The sequence below is a fragment of the Staurois parvus genome, unplaced genomic scaffold (assembly GCF_062004578.1).
Source record: "Staurois parvus isolate SC_StPar_1 unplaced genomic scaffold, SC_StPar_1.0 ptg000027l, whole genome shotgun sequence".
NCBI classification, from domain to species: Eukaryota; Metazoa; Chordata; class Amphibia; order Anura; family Ranidae; genus Staurois; species Staurois parvus.
The window spans coordinates 5172745-5198516 of record NW_028317823.1 but is presented as its reverse complement, the minus strand read 5'-3'; the positions used below and the strand labels follow the sequence as shown (position 1 = coordinate 5198516).

General features: G+C 42.0%; 1 protein-coding gene across 3 annotated transcripts in view; it reads right to left on the bottom strand.

Annotated features, from left to right (window-relative positions):
* The window catches only part of NOX4 (NADPH oxidase 4), a 352340-nt gene that overhangs the window by 252813 nt on the left and 73755 nt on the right, over positions 1–25772 (bottom strand). For all 3 annotated transcript variants that reach the window (XM_089656614.1, XM_089656605.1, XM_089656621.1), the window contains exon 4: positions 5381–5465. In XM_089656614.1, coding sequence (XP_089512740.1) covers positions 5381–5465 — 85 coding nt within the window. The remainder of the gene's footprint in view (positions 1–5380; positions 5466–25772) is intronic.

The window sequence follows — 25772 nt, the reverse complement described above, 5'->3', positions numbered from 1 at the left end:
GGGGAAAATGCATGAATGGCAACAACTTACCTCCTTAAAATGCCAGCTGAAAAAGCAACCAATAAAAAATATATCCAAATAGAGGCACCAAGGTTCTTTTGGCACATGTACAATTCTTTGAACCTTACCTTGCAGGAGCAAATTGGATCATGCTTTGCTGGGTTTTTTTGCCTTCCTTTGGATCAATTGTGAGTATAGGATTATAACTTTTTTTTTTAATGGTTGAACTGGATGGACTTTTGTCTTTTTTCAGCCAGACTAACTATGTAACTATGTCGAGATAAATAGGATTACATCATCACGGGCATATCCAGCCCAGTTGTGCCTCTTGTTATTGGATTACATTAGTGGTGTCATGAAGGGACGGGATCTAGAATCAGGATGAGATCCCCAAAAAATTTCATGGGCCTCTAACATTATGGTAGCCAATTTCCAGCATGACAAACTAGGCCTGGGTAAAAGAGCAGCTATAAAATATCTATTGTAAGTGTCATATCTGTTGGAAGGATAAGGTTTCCCAATTCTAGGTCAGCTATAAACGTCAATTGACCAAATGATCTTTAATGCTGTCCAACCACTTTTTTTAGCTATGTTTCATCCATTTCAATCACTTGCAATCAGCTTTTGATTGTAAAAGCAATCAAACTGGTGAAAATTACTTTTAATTGTGGAGATATCTAGTGGCCAGAAAGGGAACCACAATGGGTTGTTATTACCCTCCCCTACAGGGCTTGAGAAGAAGGGAAGGGATGGTGGGTTATGTGTGTAACATAAATTGGAAAGAAGAATTGACCTGAGTAAAAGGGGTATGGGTGTAACACAGGTGGGATACATTGGCAAGGAAAGCCCCAATAAAAAACTAGTGCATCCAACATGGTGCTCCATCCAGCGCCCATCTCCACTCAGTAAACTTTGTACACTTAAGGCTTGGTAGAGCAGAATGCACGCGATGGTTGCAAGTCAATATCAGTTGTATAATGGCTGTCCCCCATACGACATATTTATACCTCAAAACCTTTTCTTTCTTTTACTTTCTCACTCCTCATACACTTATTTTAGAGTTTAGAAATAAATGCTTACATTTACTGAATTCAGCACTGCTTTTATTGACTAAATCATGCAATCAAAATCCCATTGCACTAAATATTAAATAATAGTCAATTGTTGGCTTTCTGAAGAAAAAAAATCTTGATGTGGTTGTATATCTTATTCTGACTGTTTCCATGGTGATGGCGCTTGCTATTTAGAACTCTGTGCCCCCCTCCTTTTCCCTCACTCTCCCTCCTCCTTCCATCTTGTTTGCTGACTAACAGACTCAGCAGTGCAATAAATATAGTACAGATAGTGTAGGAGTTGATAAGGGAGGCTTGCACTGACCTCCACCATGTCACAAGCCATAATTTATCTTACAACATCCCAAAAAGCGCCATTACTTTGATGCCAGCCATATTTGTGAAGACATAAGCAGACATTGCTATTACAATTGCTAATGCTTAATACAATGAGAGATTCATACTTTATAGGGCACTTGTATCTTTATTTTTAACTTCATAACCTTCCTAATTCCAGAGTCACTTACTTTCTTCGGTCCCAGGTCAGCCAAAATGCGTCTAATGGTTGCAGCATGCACCAAAATAGTGCACAACGGTTACACACATTTCCCCACAATAAAATGTGGGGCTAACAGTGAAGAAGGAAAAAATGCATAATTGTAAGGTAAAAAATGCCTTTGGTGGTGTCACCGAAAGGAAATAATGCCATGGCAGTGGTAGAAAAAAGTCCCCCTACCTCAGTGGTACCATTTATAGGAAATAAATGCAATTTCATTGATATCAGTGAGAAAAAAATATCCCTGCTTCCAGGGCTGCTGTTAGAAAGCACAGGGTCCCTTTACAGCCAACCTGACAGTGCCCCCCCAAAATAACACAGTTTACTATGCTTTGGTTATGAACGAACACAGTGGATGATCAGTACCAGTCACTCATTGTGTTCATTCAGGAAAGTAAGGGGCTGGTAAATGTGACATATTTACCGGAACCTTCCCCCGCTCTCCATCCTAAAGGATCATACTGTGTGCGTGCCTGTGGTAAGGAGCAGAGGGAAGCTGGCAGCACTGTGGGGGCATAGAGGGGGGCTTAGGCAGCAGGGGGAAACATATGGTGCACAGGGAGGGTGATGGGTGGGGTGGATTACTGGAACTGATCCCCTGTATGGCTCTTTCTACAGCAGGTGAAAGCCAGCAGAAGGAAGAGGAGAAGAAGCCGGATTTCAGCTGCTGCAGAGAGATCCATACAGGGGATTGGTTCTAGTAATTGCCCCCCATGCTGTGCTGATCACTCTCCCTAGCCACATCCGATTCACCTAGTTGCTTGGGCCCCCCTGCTGGCTTGGGCCCCATACATAAGGACTGGTGGTACCCCCTTATCCACGGCCCTGTCTGTGCCAGTGTTAGGAAAAATGCTGTCAGGGGGAGAAAAAATGCTGGTGCATCGGTGGTGTAAGTCCAAGAAGGACTGTCTTGGTATTCATGTCAATAGGATGAAAGAAAGCAGGCGAACTGAGAGGTTCAGATGAAGGGCTCTGTGGTGTGAATTGAACAAAGGGTCCCTGTGTGGCTCTAGGTGAGGGAGCAGGACTGGAAGGCTGTAATAGAGGTAGAGAGGCTATAGGGGTCTTTGGAGCTCTGAGGTTGACTTGCTCCCCCCATCCTCCATGTATTCAAAATTCAGACCTCCCTCTCAGCACAGAGGCCATCTAGGATTGGTAGGCAGCTTATCCTTCCTGTCTCTGTAATATGTCACATGACAAGGGGGGGGACAGGAAGAAAGGCGTCCTGCCCACACTCTCCAGTGGGTGCCCACAGTGAGAAGGTGGTCTGTTCCCAGCAGACACCTCCTTTTACTGTTCTCTTTTGCCCACAGTAGGCTACCATTGGAGAGAGGAGAGATCACAATCCTCCTTCCAGCAGCTATTTTGGACCCCTGCAATGACTCCAATCAATCAGCAAGCAGATGAAAAACTGAGCACAGAGAGCTGCTAACCTAAGTGAAAATCCAGTATCTCTGGGCAAAAGCCAATAGGTTCCGAGGTATGCCCATATAGCACAGCATGACTAGGTAATTATTCACACAAAAGAGTTGGGAGTTATCTTAGGCAGGCAGCCCAAAATTAATTGAAGTCAATGACAAATGCAATGAAAAATTTACTGTTTGGTGGTTTTTAACCCCTTCACGCCTAAGGGTAAAACAAATCTAAATGCCTAAGCACAATTCTGCAACGTTGACATGTGATAGTAGAACCGTCCATATCACCACAACTACTTTGTACATCCAGGTGGATTATACCTTGATTTCTTCAGGACGAATTGGGCTTCATTTGGTGGTAAATGGTAATGGATAGCTCCTGATTTTTTTTTATTATCAAAGGGAAACTGGCCCAAAATAGTAAAAAAACTATTTTTTTTATTTAGCTGTGTGTTTCTTGTTACGACCATAACCTACCACCAAAGAACAACCCAAAATAAATTCTCCAGCTATTGACGATCGCAGCGATACCATATATGTGTATGTTATTTGTTGTTTGTACCCGTAGTACAGCCCAGAAACAATAGTGCGCATTTTGTTTTTGTCTTTTTTTTTTTTTTTTTTTTACCTAAAACACACTGACACTGACATTAACACTAACTGACACTGATGCCAATTTTTTTTAAAATCATGACCTTTGACCCTGACCTTTGACCTTGAGCTTTGACCCTGACCTTGACCTAAACACTAACCCTGGCACTGAACTAGATCAAACCTTGATCTAGGTATTTTTCTTTATTTTTTATTTTATTTTTTAATAATTATTTATCTTCTTTTTTTTTTTTTTACATTTTTTTCTTCTCTCTATGCCAGGAGTTAGAGAGAAACAATTTATCTCTCTCCTCCATTCATAGAGAGAGAAAAAAACAAGCGGGCCGGGCTGCACAGTGACTGATCACTGTGATAGCCAATCAGAGACTATCACAGCAATCATGTGACCCGGGACCGGGAATCCCGGGTCCTGATCGTCAGAACGGGACCCGGTGCTCTCAGTGACACTGCGGTGTCAGTGCTGGGAGCACGCTGAGCAGCGCGCTCCCAGCAAAAAGACAGGTACGCAAATATGCGGCCCCACGGAAAAAAGCCCAGTTCCATGAGGCTGCATATTTGTGTGACGTCGGCGAGAAGGGGTTAAGGATGTAGTGGACTTTAAATGGCTCACAGAAGCTGCTTTCAATATCCTGGACCTTTTATTGTGCCTCAAAATGGCCACTCATTTGCCTCATTATTTTTTTTTTCTACAGAAAGAACAGCTAGAAAGTAAAATAAAAAAATTAAAGTCACAGTACACAAATAATTAAGTACCCCTAAGAGGGGAAAAACATGAATACACAGAACATGAAAGTAAAGAGACCATACTACCCTTAATAGGCAAAACAATTGAAAGCTATAGTACCTAAATAAGAATTAAATACACAGAAAAGGGAAAAAAAAAAGAAATAAAAAGAACACTCAATTAAAGAAACTATACTACCCTAAATATGCAAACGTGACAGTGTTCGGTAATTTTGTTGCAAAATCAATTTTGCCAACATCACTCCACTCATCCATAACCCTAAATAATCTTTAGAAACACAGTGAACTGCCATTCAACGCAAGAACTTTTATGCCTCAGCGCTTTTTTTTTTTTTTTCTACTGCTAACCAGTGTGTTGCCATTAGAGAGATTTCTACTCACTCATCAACCGGGGGAGGCAACCTTTTTACAAGACAGGAAGTGAAGGAATCTCTCTAACACTGACCATACACAATTCACTTTTCTTTATTCAACCAGCTGGTTGAACAGGAAGAAAAGGAGTCAGTCCTTCCCACTGAGCTATTGTATTTGGACACTAGGGAAACAGAATGCAATGATCAGCAGTGACTATAGCCGATGGCATCAATCATTCAGCAAAAACCCAACAGGCTGGTTGTACACAAGTCGCTCAATAGGTTGACTTGTGTACAACCAGTCTAACTGATCCTCCAGTGGCAGTACAAATCCTTCCCAACTCTAATTGAATTTTAAAAAAGTTGTGGCTGTACAGTGCATGCACTCTAAGAATGAATTCCAATACACATATAAAGTGTGTTACTGTATTTTGCAGTCATGAGCAGACACTGTCACCCAGCAGAACAAAATTTCTCCCTGAAAATTGAAAATAAGCCTCACCATGAACCAAAGTAAATCACCTTTCATTATTGAAGATGGCGATGAAATAACAAAAAGATACTGTATTTGTTATTAGTAACAAAATATAATAATAATAACAATCATTTTAATGAATACTACTACTAATAATAATAATGGCGTTTTACCTGTAAAAATACATATTGCAATACCACAAGCAGCATGAAATGATTTGTATTTGTCCAGCAATCTTCTAGTTTTTCGATTTACAACCTTTAGAAAGACAAATGTAAACAAAGATTATGGTTTTAACTCTACATGCAAAATTATTTAAGCCAAACTTTAGAAACTCTAAAGCATGCGATGAAAAAATTGGACGAAAAAAAAAACAGGTTACAGAGCAATCGTCTGATAATCTGATCATTAGTACACAGTTTATTACAACAGTTCATACAAAATTATACAAAGGTACAAGCACAAACATTTGTTCTCGTAAGATAACAGAACAAACGATTTTTGTGTAATTAGTATAGTATTTCTACAAAAAAAATCCAATGACCAAGACTACACATACTCGGGAACAAAAGAATACCTTACAATGCAATACAATTACAATACATTACATCACTTCTAAAGCTGGATTCTGTCTTATGAGAATTTATGGAACTTTAATAACCTATTCATTTTCAATATGAGTCTAGTATGCAAAAAGATCATTTGTCCGATATTCTTGGTTGTGCTATTTAAACTTTTAAAATATTTAAGTATTTAAACTTGCATAACAAATTATGTATGCATATCACATTTTTTTCAGCACAAGATTCTAGGGAGCCTTTTGACTGTCAGCTGACACTCCACCATGGTATCTCCAAATATCTGAATGGAGTAAATTGTTCAGATGCCAATGGAACAGTCTGTGGCGTGCATATGACACCATCCTAATTTTTTTCTTACGCAGCTGTCCATATATTTAATGACCGAGTTAATGAACATTTTTAGATGGTAATCTCTAACGAACAGGGTCCACTTATTCCTCCTTTATTGAATTGTATTGTAACTGTACTGTCTGCCCTCTTGTTGGCGCTATAGAAATTCTGCATGATAATAATAATAGTAATTTTTTGTTGGTTTATTGTCAGCTCATTCTATTTGGACATTATGTCCATCATTTGTGGCTGGTGCATGTGCTACAAGAATCCTAGTCTGAACCCATCTGAGAGATCCCACCAAGATGCTGTCACTTGTACTTTGCTAACCATCTGTGGCCAGGGCACTCCCCCTTGGGGAATGTCTCAGCCACTTGTGACTGACGCAGTGACAGCTTCCTGGCAGGATCAGGTGGGTTTGGACTAAGATATGAACGTTCCCAAGTGCATTTCTACTGTGCTTTTTTGGCTAAGAAGGCTTGCATGGAATAAGGTTGGATGGTGCAGGGCTCCTACTCAAGAACTGTGATCTCTTTTGGCTAATAAGGCTTGCATTGAGTAATGTGGGGTGGTGTAGGGCTCTTCGGAGCTGTGATCTGTGATCTCTTTTGGCTAATAAAGCTTGAATTGAGTCACATCCACCACTTCCTGCGCTCAGGGGCTCAGATCAGAGAAAGGTTAATCCAATAAAATGGTAATGTTCATCCAATACTGATCAAAGGTTGTGCAACTCTAACATGAAGCTGGGGAAGCTTGATATAGACTGTAGTAGAGAACAAAAGAAAAGAGCGCACCAACCTTGCGCATTACCTCAGTAAACAGTTCATGAATTCATTGATAAATTATACTCACAAGAGTGGCAGTAAAAAAGGCATATAACATCCATAACCAACACAGGGTTAAAAGACACGTGCAAGCTCCATCCGGAAAGGGAGATAAACTCTTGGTCAAGCTGATGCATTTAGAAGGGGGGTCCCTCTTCCTTAGAGCTTAAAAGGTCTACAAGGGCCCTCGAACCCCTCATATATTGTACTGTATTGTTACTGTACTGTCTCGTGTAATGTCTCCCTTTATAATGTACAGCGCTGAGCAAACTGTTGGCGCTATATAAATACTGTATTATAATAATAATAATAATAATAATAATGAGCACCTGGATTAATGATAGAAGTATTCTATTTAGATTCAGTTCCTATTCATAGCAGGCGTTCTGCTTCTATGTGTCAGTGTTTCTGTCAGTTTTGCCAAAATTTTGACCTTTGATCTGTGTTGGTTATGGATGTTATATGCCTTTTTTACTGCTACTCTTGTGAGTATAATTTATCAATAAATTCAAGAACTGTTTACTGAGGTAATGCGCAAAGTTGGTGCGCTCTTTTCTTTTGTTCTCTACTACAGGCTTGCATTGAGTAATGGGAGATGGTGAATGACTCCTACTTCAGGGCTAAGAAGGTTTGCACTGAGTAATGTGGATTGCTGAATGTCTCCTACTTCAGAGCTGTGATCTGTGTTCTTTTTGGCTAAGAAGGCTTGCATTGCATAATGTGGGGTGGTGCATGGCTCCTACTTCTGAGCTAAGAAGGTTTGCACTGGGTAATGTGGATTGTTGAATGTCTCCTCCTTTGGAGCCATGATTTGTGATCTTTTTTGTCTAAGAAGGCTTGCATTGAATAATGTAAGGTGGTGCAGGACTCCTACTTTAGGGCCAAGAAGGTTTGCACTTGGTAATGTGCAGTGGTGAATGACTCCTACTTCAGAGCTGTGATTTGTGTTCTTTTTTGGCTAAAAAGGCTTGCACTGAGTAATGTGAGGTGGTGCAGGGCTCCTACTTCGGAGCTATGATCTTTTATCTCTTTTGGCTAAGAAGGCATGCATTGAGTAATGTGGGGCGGTGCAGGGCTCTTACTTCGAAGCTAAGAAAGCTTGCATTTAGTAATGTGAAGTGGTGCAGGGCTCCTACTTCGGAGCTGTGATCTGTATTCTTTTTTGGCTAAGAAGGCTTGCATTGAGTAATGTGAGGTGGCGCAGGGCTCCAACTTTGGAGATAAGAAGGCTTGCATTGAGTAATGTGAAAAATGCAGAGCTCCTACTTCGGAGCTGTGATCTGTGATCTCTTTTGGCCAAGAAGGCTTGCATTGAGTTATGTGGGGTGGTGCAGGGCTCCTACTTCGGAGCTAAGAAAGCTTTCATTAAGTAACGTGAAAAATGCAGGACTCCTACTTCGGAGCTGTGATCTGTGATCTCTTTTGGCTAAGAAGGCTTGCATTGAGTAATGTGGGGTGGTGCAGGGCTCCTAAATCAGAGTTAAGAAGGCTTGCATTGAGTAATGTGAAAAGATGCAGGGCTCCTACTTTGGAGCTAAGAAAGCTTGTATTGAGTAATGTGAAAAGATGCAGGACTCCTACTTTGGAGCTGTGATCTCTTTTGGCTAAGAAGGCTTGCATTGAGTAATGTGGGGTGGTGCCGGGCTCCTACTTCGGATCTAAGAAGGCTTGCATTGAGTAATGTGAGATACTGCAGGGCTCCTACTTCAGAGCTGTAAGCTGCCATTGCAAATCACATTCCCCAAGTTCAGGGCTCACAGTGCACTCATGAAGACAAAAAGGATATATAGGTAGACTCTTCTTGATGCCTGTTTTTAACTATTTAGGCTAGTTGTACTGCTTTATTTGCAGCACAGGTCCACTTTAAATACCCACCCTCTTCACCAGGTTACAATCTCCATATCAAGGCTAAATGAACAGCAGGCATATGAATGGCATTAGACTATCCTCTTGGAACCTGCAAAATTGTGGTTTGCAAAAACCTAAAGCAAGACACTGTGGTATCATCAGCAGGAGGCCCACAAGATGACATTTATACAGCTGGCTGGTGTAGGAGAGGCAGGTTTAGAGAAGATATGTGTAATTATGCACATTGTCATGCAAATCCTTCCTGATGTTATCCTTGTTTGCCAGATCACACAGACCTGTGACCCTCATGTTTAATTAAAACATGTGTACAGTGCATGGGGTCAGGCTGGAAGGAAATGAATGAGTATTAAACAAATGCAAATGTACATTACCTGTATTTAAAGATACAGCCATTAATACTCGTCTTAGCTGGTATCTTTTTTTTTTTTTTAGTGATGGATAAAGTGGGGACTGGGTAAAACCCCTGTTCATTTTTTTGCCATCTGTGTCCCATTGGTTGAGGAAAAGTCAGTCTATCGGCAGCCATAGATTGATTGAATTTTGATCCATGCATGGGCAGGCTGGTTGTACAGAAGTCAATCTATTTCTGTGCAACCAGCCTGTCAGGTTTTTCCAGTGACACATGCTATTGCCAGCAACACTGGTAAATTTGTTCAGATGGCGGGGAAGGATCAGAACACAATAGCAAAGCAGGAAGGATTCCCCCATCCTTCTTAAGTGTTTGGATGGGGGAATCGGGTTATTTGTTTTTTTTGTTCAAACTGCCGATTAAACAAAAACCAAAAAGTGATTAATATATGCCCTGCGTAAGTTGTTAACAGAACAAGCATGCCCAACAGGGATTTTAGCACTTTCCCATTCCATCCAAAACTAAGAAAGTTTTGGCTTTAGATAGCTACTGTAGTAGGTTTAATCTCCTACTGCTGAGAGATTTATGCTGGCAGTCATTCATCTTAGGCTAGAACTACGTGACTTTTGGCAGCTTAATTGTGGTGCTAAAATCACAGCAACAGGTCATGACACAGAAAAAAAATGGCTCCCTATTAAAGAAGAAATCACATTTCTTTTTTTTTCACTATTACTGTTCTGTCCCCAGGGGAAAAGTATATGTAGTACTTTGTGTCAACTTCCTATGTACTGTGGAAGGCTAGCTACATGATCGGACAGCATGGTTCCCCTTCTCCCACAGCCAGCCGTCAACGCAGCAAGCAAGAAGGCAGCTGAATTGATAGCTGGAACTTATTTCTTGTCCGAGACAAGCATCAGCAAAAGGGATGGGAGGCTAATATGCACTCCTTTCTCTGAATTTTTATTGATGCTTGTCTTGGGCAAATGTTTGGAGCCAAGGATAAGCACCTGTTATCCTTGCTTGATGCAATGTTGGAAGGCCATGATGGAAGAGGTTAAGTTCTGTGTGGCCACATAGATGGCCTTTCACAGCACAGAGAAAGAAGGGACAAAGTACTACACAAGGAACAGAACACTGTAATTGTTGCACATACGGTAAATAATTCCACTGTGTGAAGCATGGGTCGGGTGAAACCAGAAGTGCTTTATTAGGAATGGCTGTAATAAACACAGAAAACTCTTAATTACATGTGACTGGATATGTTCACTGTAATCACTGTCCTACTGGAAACAAATTGTTAGATTTTTAGTTCCCACTTCTGTGTCTTCCTATTATCACAGGAAGTTGTTCTGCCCTCTTGTGATGATACAATAAAAATGCAATCACTAGTATCTTCTATTGACAAAGATAGATTACAGTTATATTAGGTATTAGGCTTTGGATTTTAATTTTATAGGGCTGCCTATTTTCTACACCTCTTACACTCTCCCCCACAAAATTGTTATGTCGTCCCTGACATACGCAGAATTTTATTAAGAAAACATTATTTTACTTGTCTAGTAGTAACCATAGGAAGCCAATGGTAAGTAGTAACCAAGTTACTTGAGGAAACATCCTCCCTGTGACATCTACTCCCTATTACATCACAGCTTCCCACCAGGCCCACAGCGCTATAGTACCTGGCAAGATATAGTTGCGTGTAACCAACTATTTAGTAAAACCCCTTTCTATACATATTTGTATAGGTTACTAAGTTTAGACAAAGGTGATGAGAAACTAGGGAACATTTTATTACTTTTATACCTTTTTATATCATAATGGCGGAATACCCATTGTACATCAACAATGCAGCATAACGTTGTCACCTACTGCTCTGTACTTTTATTGTCCGAATCTGTCTCTTTGTAACATCTAGTTCTCTCACCTAAAACTGTTTCTGCTTAACCTACAATATCTGCAGTACAAATGCAATTACATTTTTCCTTACTTGAACCAACAGAAAAATAACATATAATTATTCTGGTTTTGGTAATTAACTTTGGTATAGTGTCCCAAATAGTAAACAATGGATCAATAAACATAATCACTTCTACCAACTTCTATAGTCTTCAGCAAAACATTCTGAACTGAAATACCAGCTAGAGTCAACAGGTAATGTAGAAATACTGTGTATAACCTGTATAGATGAAATTCTGGTAACACTACTGGGTTGACCTAAAGTGTCATATGTCAAAATCTTTGGTTGTCTCCTGTTCCTGTAGGGTTGTATTCTACATTAAGGAAGTGAATCTGAAAGGTCCTCATTCTCCTCTACATCACTTTCAACAAGCTTCTCTGTGTTCTCTGTTGCTTGGCATTCTTCTTCTATACCTCCAAATGCATACGCACTTTGTTTAATTTGATCTATAGGCTCAGTCTCTGTGACTCCTTCTAAATCATACTCACTTACTTCCAGCTGACGTGGGTAAAACTCAATAGCTTCTGGGTTTAGCTCTGTACTTTCCTCTGGGTGGTCATGCTGGGTGACAGGGATGAAAGCTCTCCAGTGTCTTTGTTCGCGATCTGATTCATTTTCTGATTCTCCCTCAGATGTCTGTGTAGGTTGTTGAGTTGTATTTCGATCCTTCCCTTGCTTCCTTGCACTGGTTCTTTTGGGTATCTGTTGACCTGGGTCTCTAGGTAGATAATCACATGGCAATAGTAAGTTGCGATGTAAAATCCTTGTTCGGCCTTTTTTGCAGTTTCTGGTTTGATTTCATACACTGGACTGTCTGCACACTTCTTTTTAAGAACAACATGTATGGTATCTTCCCAAAATGATCTCAATTTTCCTGGATCTCCTCTTTCTGTAAGATTTCTGACTAGAACTTTGCTACCTGGTAGCAGTTCAGCTCCATGAATTTTCTTGTCATAGTGTTCTTTTCCTCTCTGTACAGCTTGAGTAGCTATTTTTGAAGCAACCTTATAGGCCTCAGACATTCTATCTGTCCATATGTTCACATATTCAGAGTAGGTCTTGTATTTTTCAGTTACTGGAGTGTCAAACATATTATCAATGGGTAGTCTTGGAGACCTTCCAAACAGTAGGAAGAATGGAGATTGTCCTGTAGCTTCACTTCGAGTACAATTATATGCATGGACTACCTTTGCTAGTGATTTTTTCCAGTCCTTTTTGGATTCTGGTGACAGGGTACGAAGCATTGATAGCAGGGTACGATTAAATATTTCAACTTGCCCATTACCTTCTGGGTGATATGGCATTGTGTGAGAATTTTGGATGTGGCAGTGCTTCCCTAATGTCAAAAACAAGTGATTTTCAAACTCTCTACCCATATCATGGTGAATTCTGGTAGGAAATCTGAATTTCAAGACAAAATCATTGAATATTTTGTCAGCAACAGTTTTTGCGGACTTGTTCTTGGTTGCATATGCCTGAGCAAATCTTGTAAAATGATCTACTACCACTAAGATATACTCATATCCACCTTTACATTTCTTGAGATGAAGAAAGTCAATGGAGACCATCTCAAAAGGATAAGTTGTAACAATATTGTTTACCGGGGCCCAAACAGGTTTATTTGGCTGTTTGTCTTTCAGACAAGTACATTGGCGGGTGATGTAATGCTCAGTGTCCCTTTGCATATGTGGCCAAAAGAATCTTTCTCTGATTAAATTTACAGTCCTTTCTACTCTTAAGTGTCCCATCTCTTCATGTAACTCCTTCCACACTAAGTGATGGTACAACTTGGGCAACACTAGTTGAGAACCAGATGATGTTTTCCGTCTCAAAATTTTATTGTTGTCGAGGTAAAGTTTGGTCCATTGCTTCATAAGTATCAAAAGATCAACAGCTTCACCCTGTCGTTCCTGTTTGGATGGAAACTTGTTTTGGCTCTTGTACTTCCATACTTTTCCAATCACAGAGTCTTCCTTCTGTGCGGTTCTTATTGTCTCTTTTGGTATTTGAGTTACCTTCTTTGGTGCTGCATCGGTTGTATTGGCAATCGTCATTGGACATAGCCAAAGTATCCTTTCTTTTTGATGTGCTTGAATTGCTTGGGTTATGCAAGTGATGACTTTGGGGTCTACTTCTTGTGAACATTGTTGCATGTATTGTTCAGGACTCAATGGCATACAAGAAAGTACATCTGCATCAGCATTCCTTGTTCCGGGACGATATTTAATAGTGAAGTTGAAGTCTGCTAGTCCTGCAATCCATCGATGTCCTGTTGCATTCAATTTTGCTGTAGTGAGGACATAGGTTAGTGGATTTTTGTCAGTATATACAACAAATGATGGACAGTAATATAGGTGATCTCGGAATCTGTCGCAAATTGCCCATTTCATTGCTAAAAACTCGAGCTTTCCTGATTGCATGTGGTAGTTTTTCTCAGCAGGCGTGAGAGTTCTAGACCCATAAGCAATCACCTTTAGTTTCTCCTCTTGGTCTTGGTATAATACAGCTCCTAGTCCTTCTTGCGAGGCATCACAGTGAAGAACAAAGGGTTTGGAATAACCAGGGTAACCCAAAACTGGAGGATGAGTTAACACTTCAATGAGCTGGTTCAGTACTACCTGATGATGGTCAGTCCAGGCTATAGACTGATAGGATGGAAGTTGACCTTTTGACTTTGGGATTGGTTTCCTCCTCTTCTGGCAATTCTGGAGAAGTTTTGAATGTAAGGGCGACAGTAGGAAATGAACCCTAATAGTTTCCTGAGTTCTCCAACAGTCTTTGGTTGGTTGTTTCTTAAGGCAAGAACAGGTGCCGTGTCTGCCGGGTCCATAGAGTGGCCTTCTTTTGACACAATCTTGCCCAGGAATCTGACTTTATTTTTAAAAAGTTCACACTTCTTAGCTGTTAATTTGACTCCGTGTTGTTGGTAACGTTGGAGTACTGACCGGACATGCTTCACATGCTCCTGGAATGATTTACTATGGACGAGGTTGTCATCTAAGTATGGCAGGCAAATCTCATCTCTCAGTCCTATTAAACATTTCTCCATACTGCGTTGGAATTCAGCTGGTGCAGAGCTCAGACCAAAGGGTATTCGGATCCATTCATACAAACCCCAAGGTGTAATGAATGCTGTCAATGGTCAACTGGCTTCTTCCACAAATCCTTGATGGTATGCTTTCCCCTGGTCTAGCACAGAAAACCATGAACATCCTCCGAGACTGTCCAGCATGTCTTGGATTTTAGGAATTGGATGCCCCCGGCTGGAAAGTTAAATGCAGACTACTGGAGGAAAACGCCAACCTGCCCTGCTCAAAGGCTATCCCCGACAGCTGAAAAATTGCCAACCAATGTTAATTGCATCACCTTGAAAAAGTACAACAAGCTACTGGGTCTTATTGGAAAGAGATGCCTTGTGAACTGTGAAATAGACAACACTCCTGTCCAGGCCTTATGGAATGCTGGCTCTCAGGTTAGCATTATCAATGAAGGCTGGAGACAGTGAGTACTTCCACACACTGATGGTAGGTTGGGGACTGGTTTCTTTACTACTGACACAATTTGCACTTTGGGACGCAGGTTTGGTTCTGGCACAGGTTACTGTCGGTCCCTTAACAGCAACCTTCTCCCGTTTAACTGATTTTGTTTTGCTACTCTGCATTGTCTCGCCCTATGTCCAGCTCGACCACAGTTAAAGCAATGGTCACATGCAGTTCTCTGATCAGTCTTTTCACAACATTGACAAGTCCCTGTCCTTTGACCAACAGTTGCTCTAGGTCCTCTAAAGCCATGCTCTTGTCAAATTCTTGAATCTTGGAGAAGTGTTTTCATATCGAACACTTCTTGTCGCAACTGAATTACTATCTTTTCAAGGTCGGAGTTACTCTTTGACAGACTACTTACTTGTGGTGGAGGCAAAAAGAGGGTGCCTGGTACGTGAGAACAATGGACGATGTTCGCCTGACACTCTCTTCCCTTCGTCAGGTTACTGTACTGAGTTTTCCTTTGTTTCTGCTCCCTTTCCATCGCCATGTTCGTAGCCTCATTCATCTTTGCTATGAGCAACTCATCTGAGACTGTAGGATCGTCCAAGTGTTATTTTAGTTGGAACTTGATATGGTCACTTCTCAGTCCGGTGCCCACTGACCTTAAGAATTTCTTTTGTATAAATTCAGTGCCAAAGTGTTCATCTGAACCTTCCCCTTGTGAAACAAACATAAAACGGTCCTTCAATGTAATGGCCCTAAATAGGAAGTTCTGGGGAGTCTCTTTACTATTCTGTGATATATTGATAAATTGTTGGTATAGTTCGGAAGCATTCTCCTCTTTATAATGGCTTTTAAGGATTCTCTTGAGTGGCACTAGGGTCAGTCCACTCTTCAGTTCTAGCATGCCTCTAAGACTTGACCCGGGACTAATGGCTTTCACCACAGCTTCCACAAGCTCTGACTCGGGGTATCCCTTTTGCAGTCCCATGTCAATCTGGTGCATGAGGTTAGTATAAGACAGCTTGTTATTCTGTTCCTTTTCACCTATCTGACCAGCAATTTTAAAATCCTTTCTGTAACTTATGGCAAGTTAGTATGGGAAAGTCTCTGAGCAACTAGATTAGGGTCTTGTTTTGCAGGACTTTCTTTTGAGTCTTTGTCTTTAGTGCTAAGTTCTTTCATATGTTCCTCTATCATCTTGGTCGTTTCTTGAAGTTTTTCCTGTATACTGTAGTATTGCTGTTTTAAATCCTTTAACTGTTGTTCCGCTTGAGGGTCTTTGTCACTATCGCTTGGTGCTTCCATGTTATCTTTCTTCTCTAACTCACCAATGAATTTCTTAGTTGCCTGCAGAAATTGTGTCACCACTTCTTCACTTCAGTCTCTACCAGTTCGTTTAACACCTCATTCACTATCCGCATGTAATGACGCCGGGTTTTTCCTTTTGCCATACTTGCTTCAGAGGCCTTTATAAACTGGCAAGTCTCCATGAGATCATCGACTGTCATGTGAATCAGGTGTTCACTGATTTTGTCTTGCAACTTTTCGATATCCATACTCGTAGTGTTTTTCTGTAACTTCACCACGGACAGCGTAGTCACTCCTTTTCATTTCCGTGACCTTTCGCCGTTCCTTTCACCTGGCCCCACGTTGGGGCGCCAATTTTGTTGCACATACGGTAAATAATTCCACTGTGCGAAGGATGGGTCGGGTGAAACCAGAAGTGCTTTATTAGGAATAGCTGTAATAAACACAGAAAACTCTTAATTACATGTGACTGGATATGTTCACTGTAATCACTGTCCTACTGGAAACAAATTGTTAGATTTTTAGTTCCCACTTCTGTGTCTTCCTATTATCACAGGAAGTTGTTCGGCCCTCTTGTGATGATACAATAAAAATGCAATCGCTAGTATCTTCTATTGACAAAGATAGATTAGAATTTTATGGGGCTGCCTATTTTCTACACCTCTTACATAATACAAAAAAAAGGAAGCAAGACTTCTTTTGAGTTTTAAAAACAAAAAGTTCAGTCTTTTGCAGCTCACTGGTCCTTACAAGCGATGGCTGCAGTTGTTTTCATTTTTGGGGCTTTTTTCTTTTTTTTTTAACCTTGTGATCTTGCCAGTATAACACTTTCTGTCCTATAGTGAAAACACTATACTGTAGCTATGGAGGAGTAGGCTAGGACAGGAAATGTATTAGGGTTACAGATAACCCCCCATCACCTCCATAACATGGTGGCATTTAGTAGTTTAAAGAAAGACAGGGTTTAAAACATTCCCAAAGAGGTTAATCAAAAGATATAGTATATTAATATACCAGTACATCTCCACCTCAATTAGGCATTGTCATCATAACCTACACAACTCTACAAAAACAGCAAAAAGCCCCGAAGAAGGAGCACAGTGGTTACGTCTGATGACAAATCTAGGGGACTGGTAAATCAAGACAAAATGAATAAATCCTAATATTTATAATCAATAATCAATACCTTTATTTACTCAAAAACAAGTAGCTTATAAAACCACCAGCCTGGAGCCCAAACATAATGTTTGGGCTCCACGCTGGTGGTTCTTAAAGCTATTTTTTGAGTAAATACATTTATTGATTCAAAATATTAGGATTTATTCCTTTTCTCTTTATTTAGCAGGGTTTTAAACATTGTTTGAAATTTTAGCACAGCATTGTCAGTCCATTACAGGTAGTGAGGAGTTTACTGGATTTCTGGAAGGAAGTAATTTTTTAAAATTATGAAACAAAGTGTAATGATGTGATAATTTCTTTGCCCATTTTCCAGTGTATATTTCTATTATTCAGTGTTTATTTTGCCCTTTTCCAATATGACTGCTATGCTCTCTGGGCACTGAGGATGAGGTCATCAGAGTGAGCACTTGTGAAAAAAAGAGGAAGTGTGGGCAGGGGCGGACTGACCATTTGGAAACTTAGGCACTGCCCGAGGGACGGGGTCAGGAGGGGGCCCCATGAGATGCCCCTGGTACCTTTTTCATGGGCTTTTTTGAGTTTGGGCAAGGACACAGGGGCCCCATGATCCCCTATTGCCCAGGGGCCCCATGAGTTGTCAGTCCTCCCCTGAGTGTGGGTTTTCCTGAGAGAGAGAGTTCAGACCGTAAGTGTTGCAGTCTCCCCTCACTGAGACATGCAAAAAAAGACTGTTAATGCTTTAATGTTCCTGTTTGGAAGATACTTTATGTTGGATGGTTCACTGAATGTTATTTCCTTAATACATGGGCTTTCATATACAATGCTGTGTGGATTACTGTCTATGTGGAAGATACATTTCTCAATTGGGATTTCACTTGTTATCCACAAGCCCCAATTGAGTTGAGGCACTAGCGCTTGTTAGAGATCTTATCCTGATCACACAGATTATAAGGACTCTGCTCCTAATTACTATACAGGTGGCGACATCACACCCCAGTAGCCACAAAGAGTGTACAAATAGCGCTACATTTGGAGGTACTGCTGAGATTTATCTTGGATCAGGACATTACGGAAATACCATGTCACTGTTATCAACAGAAGCTGTGAGGCAGTGGGCCCTAGAAGAGGGACTGCCACCTAAAAGGACATTTGCTATTTCATATGTGTTTATCACTGTTCCCACAGACTGTGGGAGGCACTAAAAGCAAATGAAACCTTGCAGTATGCCACTCTTGTGGATAAAAGAAAAGAGGATGAGAGTTTTGAACGGTATACCCATTATCTCTGTCTCAGTGAGGTGGATTTAAATGCAGTTAAAGGGCCCTTTTGCATAAATCCAAAGGGGGCTGAAGCATAGGTTGTGCTGTAGTATTTCCAGTGATTTCACCTCCAGTAAGGCGAAAGTTACCAGTCCTGCCTGTAAAGTGTGAACCATTGAATACAACGGCTTCATCAGGAGACTCTGTAATGTTGCCTGCTACAGCCACTAAGCAGGAAACAAATATTGAGCATCTGCTGCTAAAAGTCACTGAAGTCATTGCTCAGAATTTACATGCTGATTTTTACCGCAAATGAAAGGCTTTTTCAGGAGTGCTACCTGTCCTTGCTGGTGAAGAAAGCTTTGAAGTGTGGAAAGATTTTGCACAACAAGTGATAGAAGAATGGACCTGCTCAGAGCAAAAGAAAAAACAGCGCATCATGGAAAGCTTAACACCACCAGCATCCATTATTGTTAGAGCTTGCAAGGACACACGTGAGTACCAGTGCTCAAGAATATATTGATATTTTGACAGATGCTTATGGACTGCACCGTGACCCGGATCAGATGCTTGCTGATTTTAAACAGACAAAGCATAAAGAGGGAGAGGATGTTTCTGTGTTTGTGAGGAGGCTAGAAGTGCTTCTGGGAAGATTGCTCACTGAAAAGGTCATCTCTCCTACAGATGTTGATAAATTAAGGACTGCTCAAATCATAAGTGGTTACTGCCGCATCACCCAATGTCACCGGTCGTAAGAGTTGTTTTGAGAGAGAGAAACTTTACTTTTACTGAAACTATGACTGAAGTAAAGAAACAGGAGGCTGATATCCTTTTTAGTACCCCTTCTAAAAGCGAAGTTCATCAGAGGTCTTCGGGTGACAACAAAAATGAGACTGTTGCTAAAAACAAAGTTGGTAGACTTCCACAGCCTAGAGCTCTATCTGCTGATAAAACCTCCAGTGATAAGCCTCTCTTCCACATTAAATGTTTCCGCTGTGGACAAACAGGCCACACAGTTCGTCAGTGTCCACTGCTTGCTGATAGTTCTGAAATTCATAGTAAAGCTGGACGAATGTATAAAAGAAAACAGGGAAAATCAAGAAAACAAATGTTCACTAAACTGCTTGGAGTAGGCTGCAGATTTCAATTTTTTTGTTAATGATATACCCACTACTGCTCTGTTTGACACTGGCTTTCAGCTGACTTTTATCTACAGGCCCTTCTATCAGCAACACTTAAGCCACCTCCCTTTGAAACCTATGGATACTATGCCTGTTTATGGTGTGGGAGAAAATGCTGTTTTTATGGATGGTTGTCTAGAAGTTGAACTTTGCATTCCCGGTGTGACAGCTGATGAGGATCCCCTACTTAAAGTCATTGCCTATGTGAGCCCTCCACCCGGGGGTAATGAGTATGCTCCTATGATTGTGGGTTCTAATGTTGAAGCCGTTGAGGCAGCTTTCATAAGGTTCCTTTGTTGCTCCAGAACTTCAAAATATCTGCCAAACTGTTGCTCCTGATCTTCCTGGAGGATGTGTGGGGAATCCATGGCATCCCATAAAGCTTCCAGCCGGGGGAGTGAGAGTGTTGCGGGTTTATGTGGAAATTTCACTGGGTGCAAATGGTAGCTTTTTCCTGCTAGAGACTGATCCAAAAGAGGCTGCAAAGAATGGCTGGGAGATAGTACCAGAAAGGAAAGACTACTGTTTAAAATGTCCAAGAATGGATGTTGTTACTGTACGTAATGTTACCACATACCCAGTTATAATACCAGCCTGGCAGGAGGTAGCCTATTGTTACCCAGTGGAAACCATTAGTTTTTACCCTGCCATGGTCGAGGAGAAAGAAACCAAATTAGATTTACACCTTAATGATGCTGATAGTCCTGAAGAGCACAAACAAGCACTAGAAGAGAAGCTAATGGAATACAATGATGTTTTCTCTACTGATGACATGGATGTCGGGTGTGTTAAAAGTATTCAACATAGTATTCGCCTAACAGATAGCACCCCCTTTAGAGAAAGATCCAGGCGCATAACTCCTAGAGATCTGGATGATGTTCGAGAGTGCTTGCACAAATTGAAAGATCAAACCGTCATTGTTGAGTCTAAAAGCCCGTATGCATCCCCAATAGTGGTGGCCAGAAAGAAAAATGGTGGAGTGCAAATATGTAGGACTCTAAACTGGCGAATGGTCCCAGATCAATACACGCTACCATGCATTGAGGAAGCTCTTGATGCCCTGAAAGGCAGCAAATGGTTCACAGTAATGGACTTAAGATCCAGATATTACCAAGTATCAATAAGTGAGGAAGAACAAGAAAAGATAGCTTTTATTTGCCCCCTGGAGTTTTTCCAGTTTGCTCGAATGCCTCAGGGAATTAGTGGTGCACCTGCAACCTTCCAGCGTCTAATGGATCGGACACTGGGAGACCTTTTGTCCCACTCAATGTCTTGTCTATTTAGATGACATAATTGTTTTTGGCTCCACAATGGAGGAGCATGATTAGAGACTGTTTAAAGTGCTTGATCGTTTGACGAGAGAAGGTCTGAAACTCTCCCTGGACAAATGTAAGTTTGCCCGTTCTTCAGTAAACTTTCTGGGCCACATCGTATCTGCAGAAGGGGTAGCAACTAATCTTGCTAAAGTGGAGGCTGTGGTAACCTGGCCCGTCCCACAAATCTGACAGATCTGAGGTCCTTCTTGAGCTTTTGTGGCTATTATCGCCGCAGAGGACTAAGGCCTGTTGCTTATATCAGTCGCAGTCTAAGCCCAGCAGAAAATAATTATCCTGTTCACAAACTGGAATTTCTTGCCCTGAAGTGGGCTATTGTTGAAAAGCTGCATGATTACTTCTATGGGGCTCAGTTTGAGGTGAGAACTGACAATAACTCCCTCACTTATGTTTTGACTACAGCCAAGCTGCATGCCACTGGTCATAGGTAGCTTGCTGCCTTGTCTAATTACCAATTCACTCTCAAGTACAAGCCAGGACCCAAAAATATCAGGGCTGATGCTCTTTCCAGGCATCCTGGATTGCCAATGAACTTAGAAGAAAGTGAATGGCAGGAAGTTCCTGGGCCTTCTGTGGCAGCCTACTGTGCTAGAGCTGCTATACAAGGAGACAATATTGTTTTCTCAGACTTATGAGTTGTTGACTCATTGGGAGTTGGTGAAGAGTGTATCCCAAACATGTATTGCTGCCCCACTGATCTAGTGGTACCAGAAAACATCCAGCTGCAAAAGAAAGATATGATTCTTCTATAAAAGAGGGATCCAGTAATCAGACATGTTAGAGAGTCTATAGGTGTACCAGACATAAGTCAACTGGTGTCTCTCCTTATTTTCTCATGTTTGGGAGAGAAGCCCGTTTGCCTATTGACATTCAGTTGCATGTGTCTATGATGGAGTGGAACATAGAAATCACTACCAGTATGTGGCACGACTCAAACATAGTTTACAAGATGCTTATCGAATGGCTGAGGAAAATGCTGCAAAAATAAATGCTGCCAATAAAAGAGGCTTTGATGCCAAAGTTTGTTACAAAGATTTGCAACCTGGTGATAAAGTGTTTCTTCGCAATTTGGGACCCTCAGCCAAACATAAGTTAGCTGATCGCTGGAGAAATGAGTTGTTTGAAGTTATAGAAAAATGCCTAGAATTCCAGTCTACTGATTCGAGGACCTGAGGGTCGGATTAAAGCCTGGCATACTTCCTTCCAGTACCACAAGTTGCTACTGCGGATGAGGAGCCACAACCTGATATTGCTACAGATTCTAATGATGTGCCTTGTGCAGACAGTAGAGAACAGTGTGATGACAATGACTGGTTTACACCTCCACCAGAGTCTCCTGTAAAGGCTCCTTCAACTATTACTAATGGGAGCCTTCCTCAGAGGGGAGGTCTGGACCCAACTACTCCTGCTTTTGAACTAACAGCCCAAACCTTTGTGCCTACAGTTCCAGGCATGATTGGAGCACCAAGTTTTCCCAATAGTGCAGTCCCAGATTTATCTGGACTAATGCCTGACGGCTTGAGGAGAGGAGATTGTGTTCGATGACTTCCACCAATGTTTACTTATGACACCTTGGGAAGACCCTGCTATGCTGTACAGAACTATGCTGTACAACCTCATGTTCTGCTGGACATGATTAGAACCCATTCTAGACTGGATAGCATGATGCCTATTAGTGAGGAGTTTACTGGATTTCTGGAAGGAAGTAATTTTTTAAAATTATGAAACAAAGTGTAATGATGTGATAATTTCTTTGCCCATTTTCCAGTGTATACTTCTATTATGCAGTGTTTGTTTTGTCCTTTTCCAATATGGCTGCTATGCTCTCTGGGCACTGAGGAAGAGGTCATCAGAGTGAGCACTTGTGAAAAAAAGAGGAAGTGTGGGCAGGGGCGGACTGACCATTTGGAAACTTAGGCACTGCCCGAGGGCCGGGGTCAGTAGGGGGCCCCATGAGATGCTCCTGGTACCTTTTTCATCGGCTTTTTTGAGTTTGGGCAAGGACACAGGGGCCCCATGATCCCCAATTGCCCAGGGGCCCCATGAGTTGTCAGTCCGCCCCTGAGTGTGGGTTTTCCTGAGAGAGAGAGCTCAGACCGTAAGTGTTCTCCCCTCACTGAGACATGCAAAAAAAGACTGTTAATGCTTTAATGTTCCTGTTTGGAAGATACTTTATGTTGGATGGTTCACTGAATGTTATTTCCTTAATACGTGAGCTTTCATATACAATGCTGTGTGGATTACTGTCTATGTGGATGATACATTTCTCAATTGGGATTTCACTTGTTATCCACAAGCCCCAATTGAGTGGAGGCACTAGCGCTTGTTAGAGATCTTGTCCTGATCACACAGATTATAAGGACTCTGCTGCTAAATACTGTACAGGTGATGCCATCATACCCCAGTAGCCACAAAAAGTGTACAAATAGTGCTACAAAAGAAAAATATTTTCAATAGTATAGCAAATACAGTAAGCTCATTGTTAGGCCCCATTCACACCTGAGCATTTTGTATCTCGAAGCTCCAAAATGCTCAGGGAGAAAAAAAAATCAATATTACCCTATGGAGATGGTTGACATCTCCTCCCCAAGTGGCCTGAAACAGAACGTCTAAAGCTCAAAAAAGTTTGGGAGCTACTTTGGTAGCTCCATTCAGGCAGATTAATGCATTTTTGGTGGATTTTTGTTCCCATAAAAATACATGGAAACAAGCAAATTGTGCGTTTTCATGTACTTTTGCACGTTTTCTAGCTGGGCAAAACATGGCAACAATTGATGTCACAGATGACATTTTTCATTACTGGCGAATACAAAAATGTCAGCACTCAAAAAGGCAGAAAATGCCTGAACAAATCACGCACAAATGTTTGCAAACGTGTGACAAAACGCACAACAAAATGCACAAACACTACACTCAGATGTGAATAGAGCCTTAGAGTTTACACTTTAGTTTACACTTTAGTGCCATATACATATATGGTTGAATGAAAAATAATTGGTGCTGCGCTGATAATAATAATATATACCGTATTTTTCGCTCCATAAGACGCACCTGATCATAAGACGCACCTGATCATAAGACGCACCTAGATTTTAGAGGCGAAAAACAAGAAAAAAAAATATTCTGAACCAATGGACTGCAGACATAGTACAGGAGATGACCAGAGACTGCGGACACAGTACAGGAAATGACCAGAGACTGCGGACACAGTACAGAAGATGACCAGAGACTGCGGATATAGTACAGGAGATGACCAGAGACTGCGGACACAGTACAGGAGATGACCAGAGACTGCAGACACAATACAGGAGATGACCAGAGACTGCGGACATAGTACAGGAGATGACCAGAGACTGCGGACATAGTACAGGAGATGACTAGAAATTGCAGACATAGTACAGGAGATGACCAGAGACTGCGGACATAGTACAGGAGATGACTAGAGACTGCAGACATAGTACAGAAGATGACCAGAGGCAGCGGACATAGTACAGGAGATGACCAGAGACTGGGGACGTAGTACAGGAGATGACCAGAGACTGCAGACGTAGTACAGGAGATGACCAGAGACTGCAGACATACTACAGGAGATGACCAGAGACTGCAGACACAGTACAGATGACCAGAGACTGCGGACATAGTACAGGAGATGACTAGAGACTGCAGACATAGTACAGGAGATGACCAGAGACAGAGGACATAGTACAGGAGATGACCAGAGACTGCGGACGTAGTACAGGAGATGACCAGAGACTGCAGACGTAGTACAGGAGATGAGCAGAGACTGCGGACATAGTACAGGAGATGAGCAGAGACTGCGGACGTAGTACATGAGATGACCAGAGACTGCGGACGTAGTACATGAGATGACCAGAGACTGCAGACATAGTACAGGAGATGGTCAGAGACTGCGGACATGGTACAGGAGATGGTCAGAGACTGCGGACATAGTACAGGAGATGAGCAGAGACTGCGGACACGGTACAGGAGATGAGCAGAGACTGCGGACATAGTACAGGAGATGAGCAGAGACATAGTACAGGAGATGGTCAGAGACTGCAGACATGGTACAGGAGATGGTTAGAGACTGCGGACATGGTACAGGAGATGGTCAGAGACTGCAGACATGGTACAGGAGATGGTCAGAGACTGCGGACATAGTACAGGAGATGAGCAGAGACTGCGGACATAGTACAGGAGATGAGCAGAGACTGCGGACATAGTACAGGAGATGAGCAGAGACTGCGGACACAGTACAGGAGATGACCAGAGACTGCGGACACAGTACAAGGGATGAGCAGAGACTGCGGACATAGTACAGGAGATGAGCAGAGACTGCGGACATAGTACAGGAGATGAGCAGAGACTGCGGACATAGTACAGGAGATGAGCAGAGACATAGTACAGGGAAAATACCAGGGACACAGTACAGACCAGAGACTGCAGACAGTGCAGGGAATAACCAGAGACTGCAGACAGTAAAGGTTGATGACCAAAGACTGCAGACAGTAAAGGAGATGACCAGAGACTGCTGACCTTTGGGGAGGGAGGGGGAGCGGGTACCTGAATTTGACAGGTACCCGCTCCCACTTTCTCGGAGTTGTCCTTCCCTCTTCTTCCCGCGCTGCGCTTTGTGAATGGTCCGGCGCCTTCTGGGACCTGTCGTGTCCCAGAAGACACCTGACCATTCACAAAGCACAGCGCATGCGCAGTGGGCACCCGGCTGCCACAGAAGCCAGCGCGGGAAGACTGTACAGCGCTGGACCGTGGAACAGGTAAGGCCCTGCAGGAGAGAACAGCTGAGCGGCCGGCCCGGTATTCTGACATGGTGGCGGCAGAAATACCGGACCGGCCGTTTTATATTTGCTCCATAAGACGCACTGACATTTCCCCCCCTTTTTTTGGGGGAAAAAAGTGCGTCTTATGGAGCGAAAAATACGGTATATTA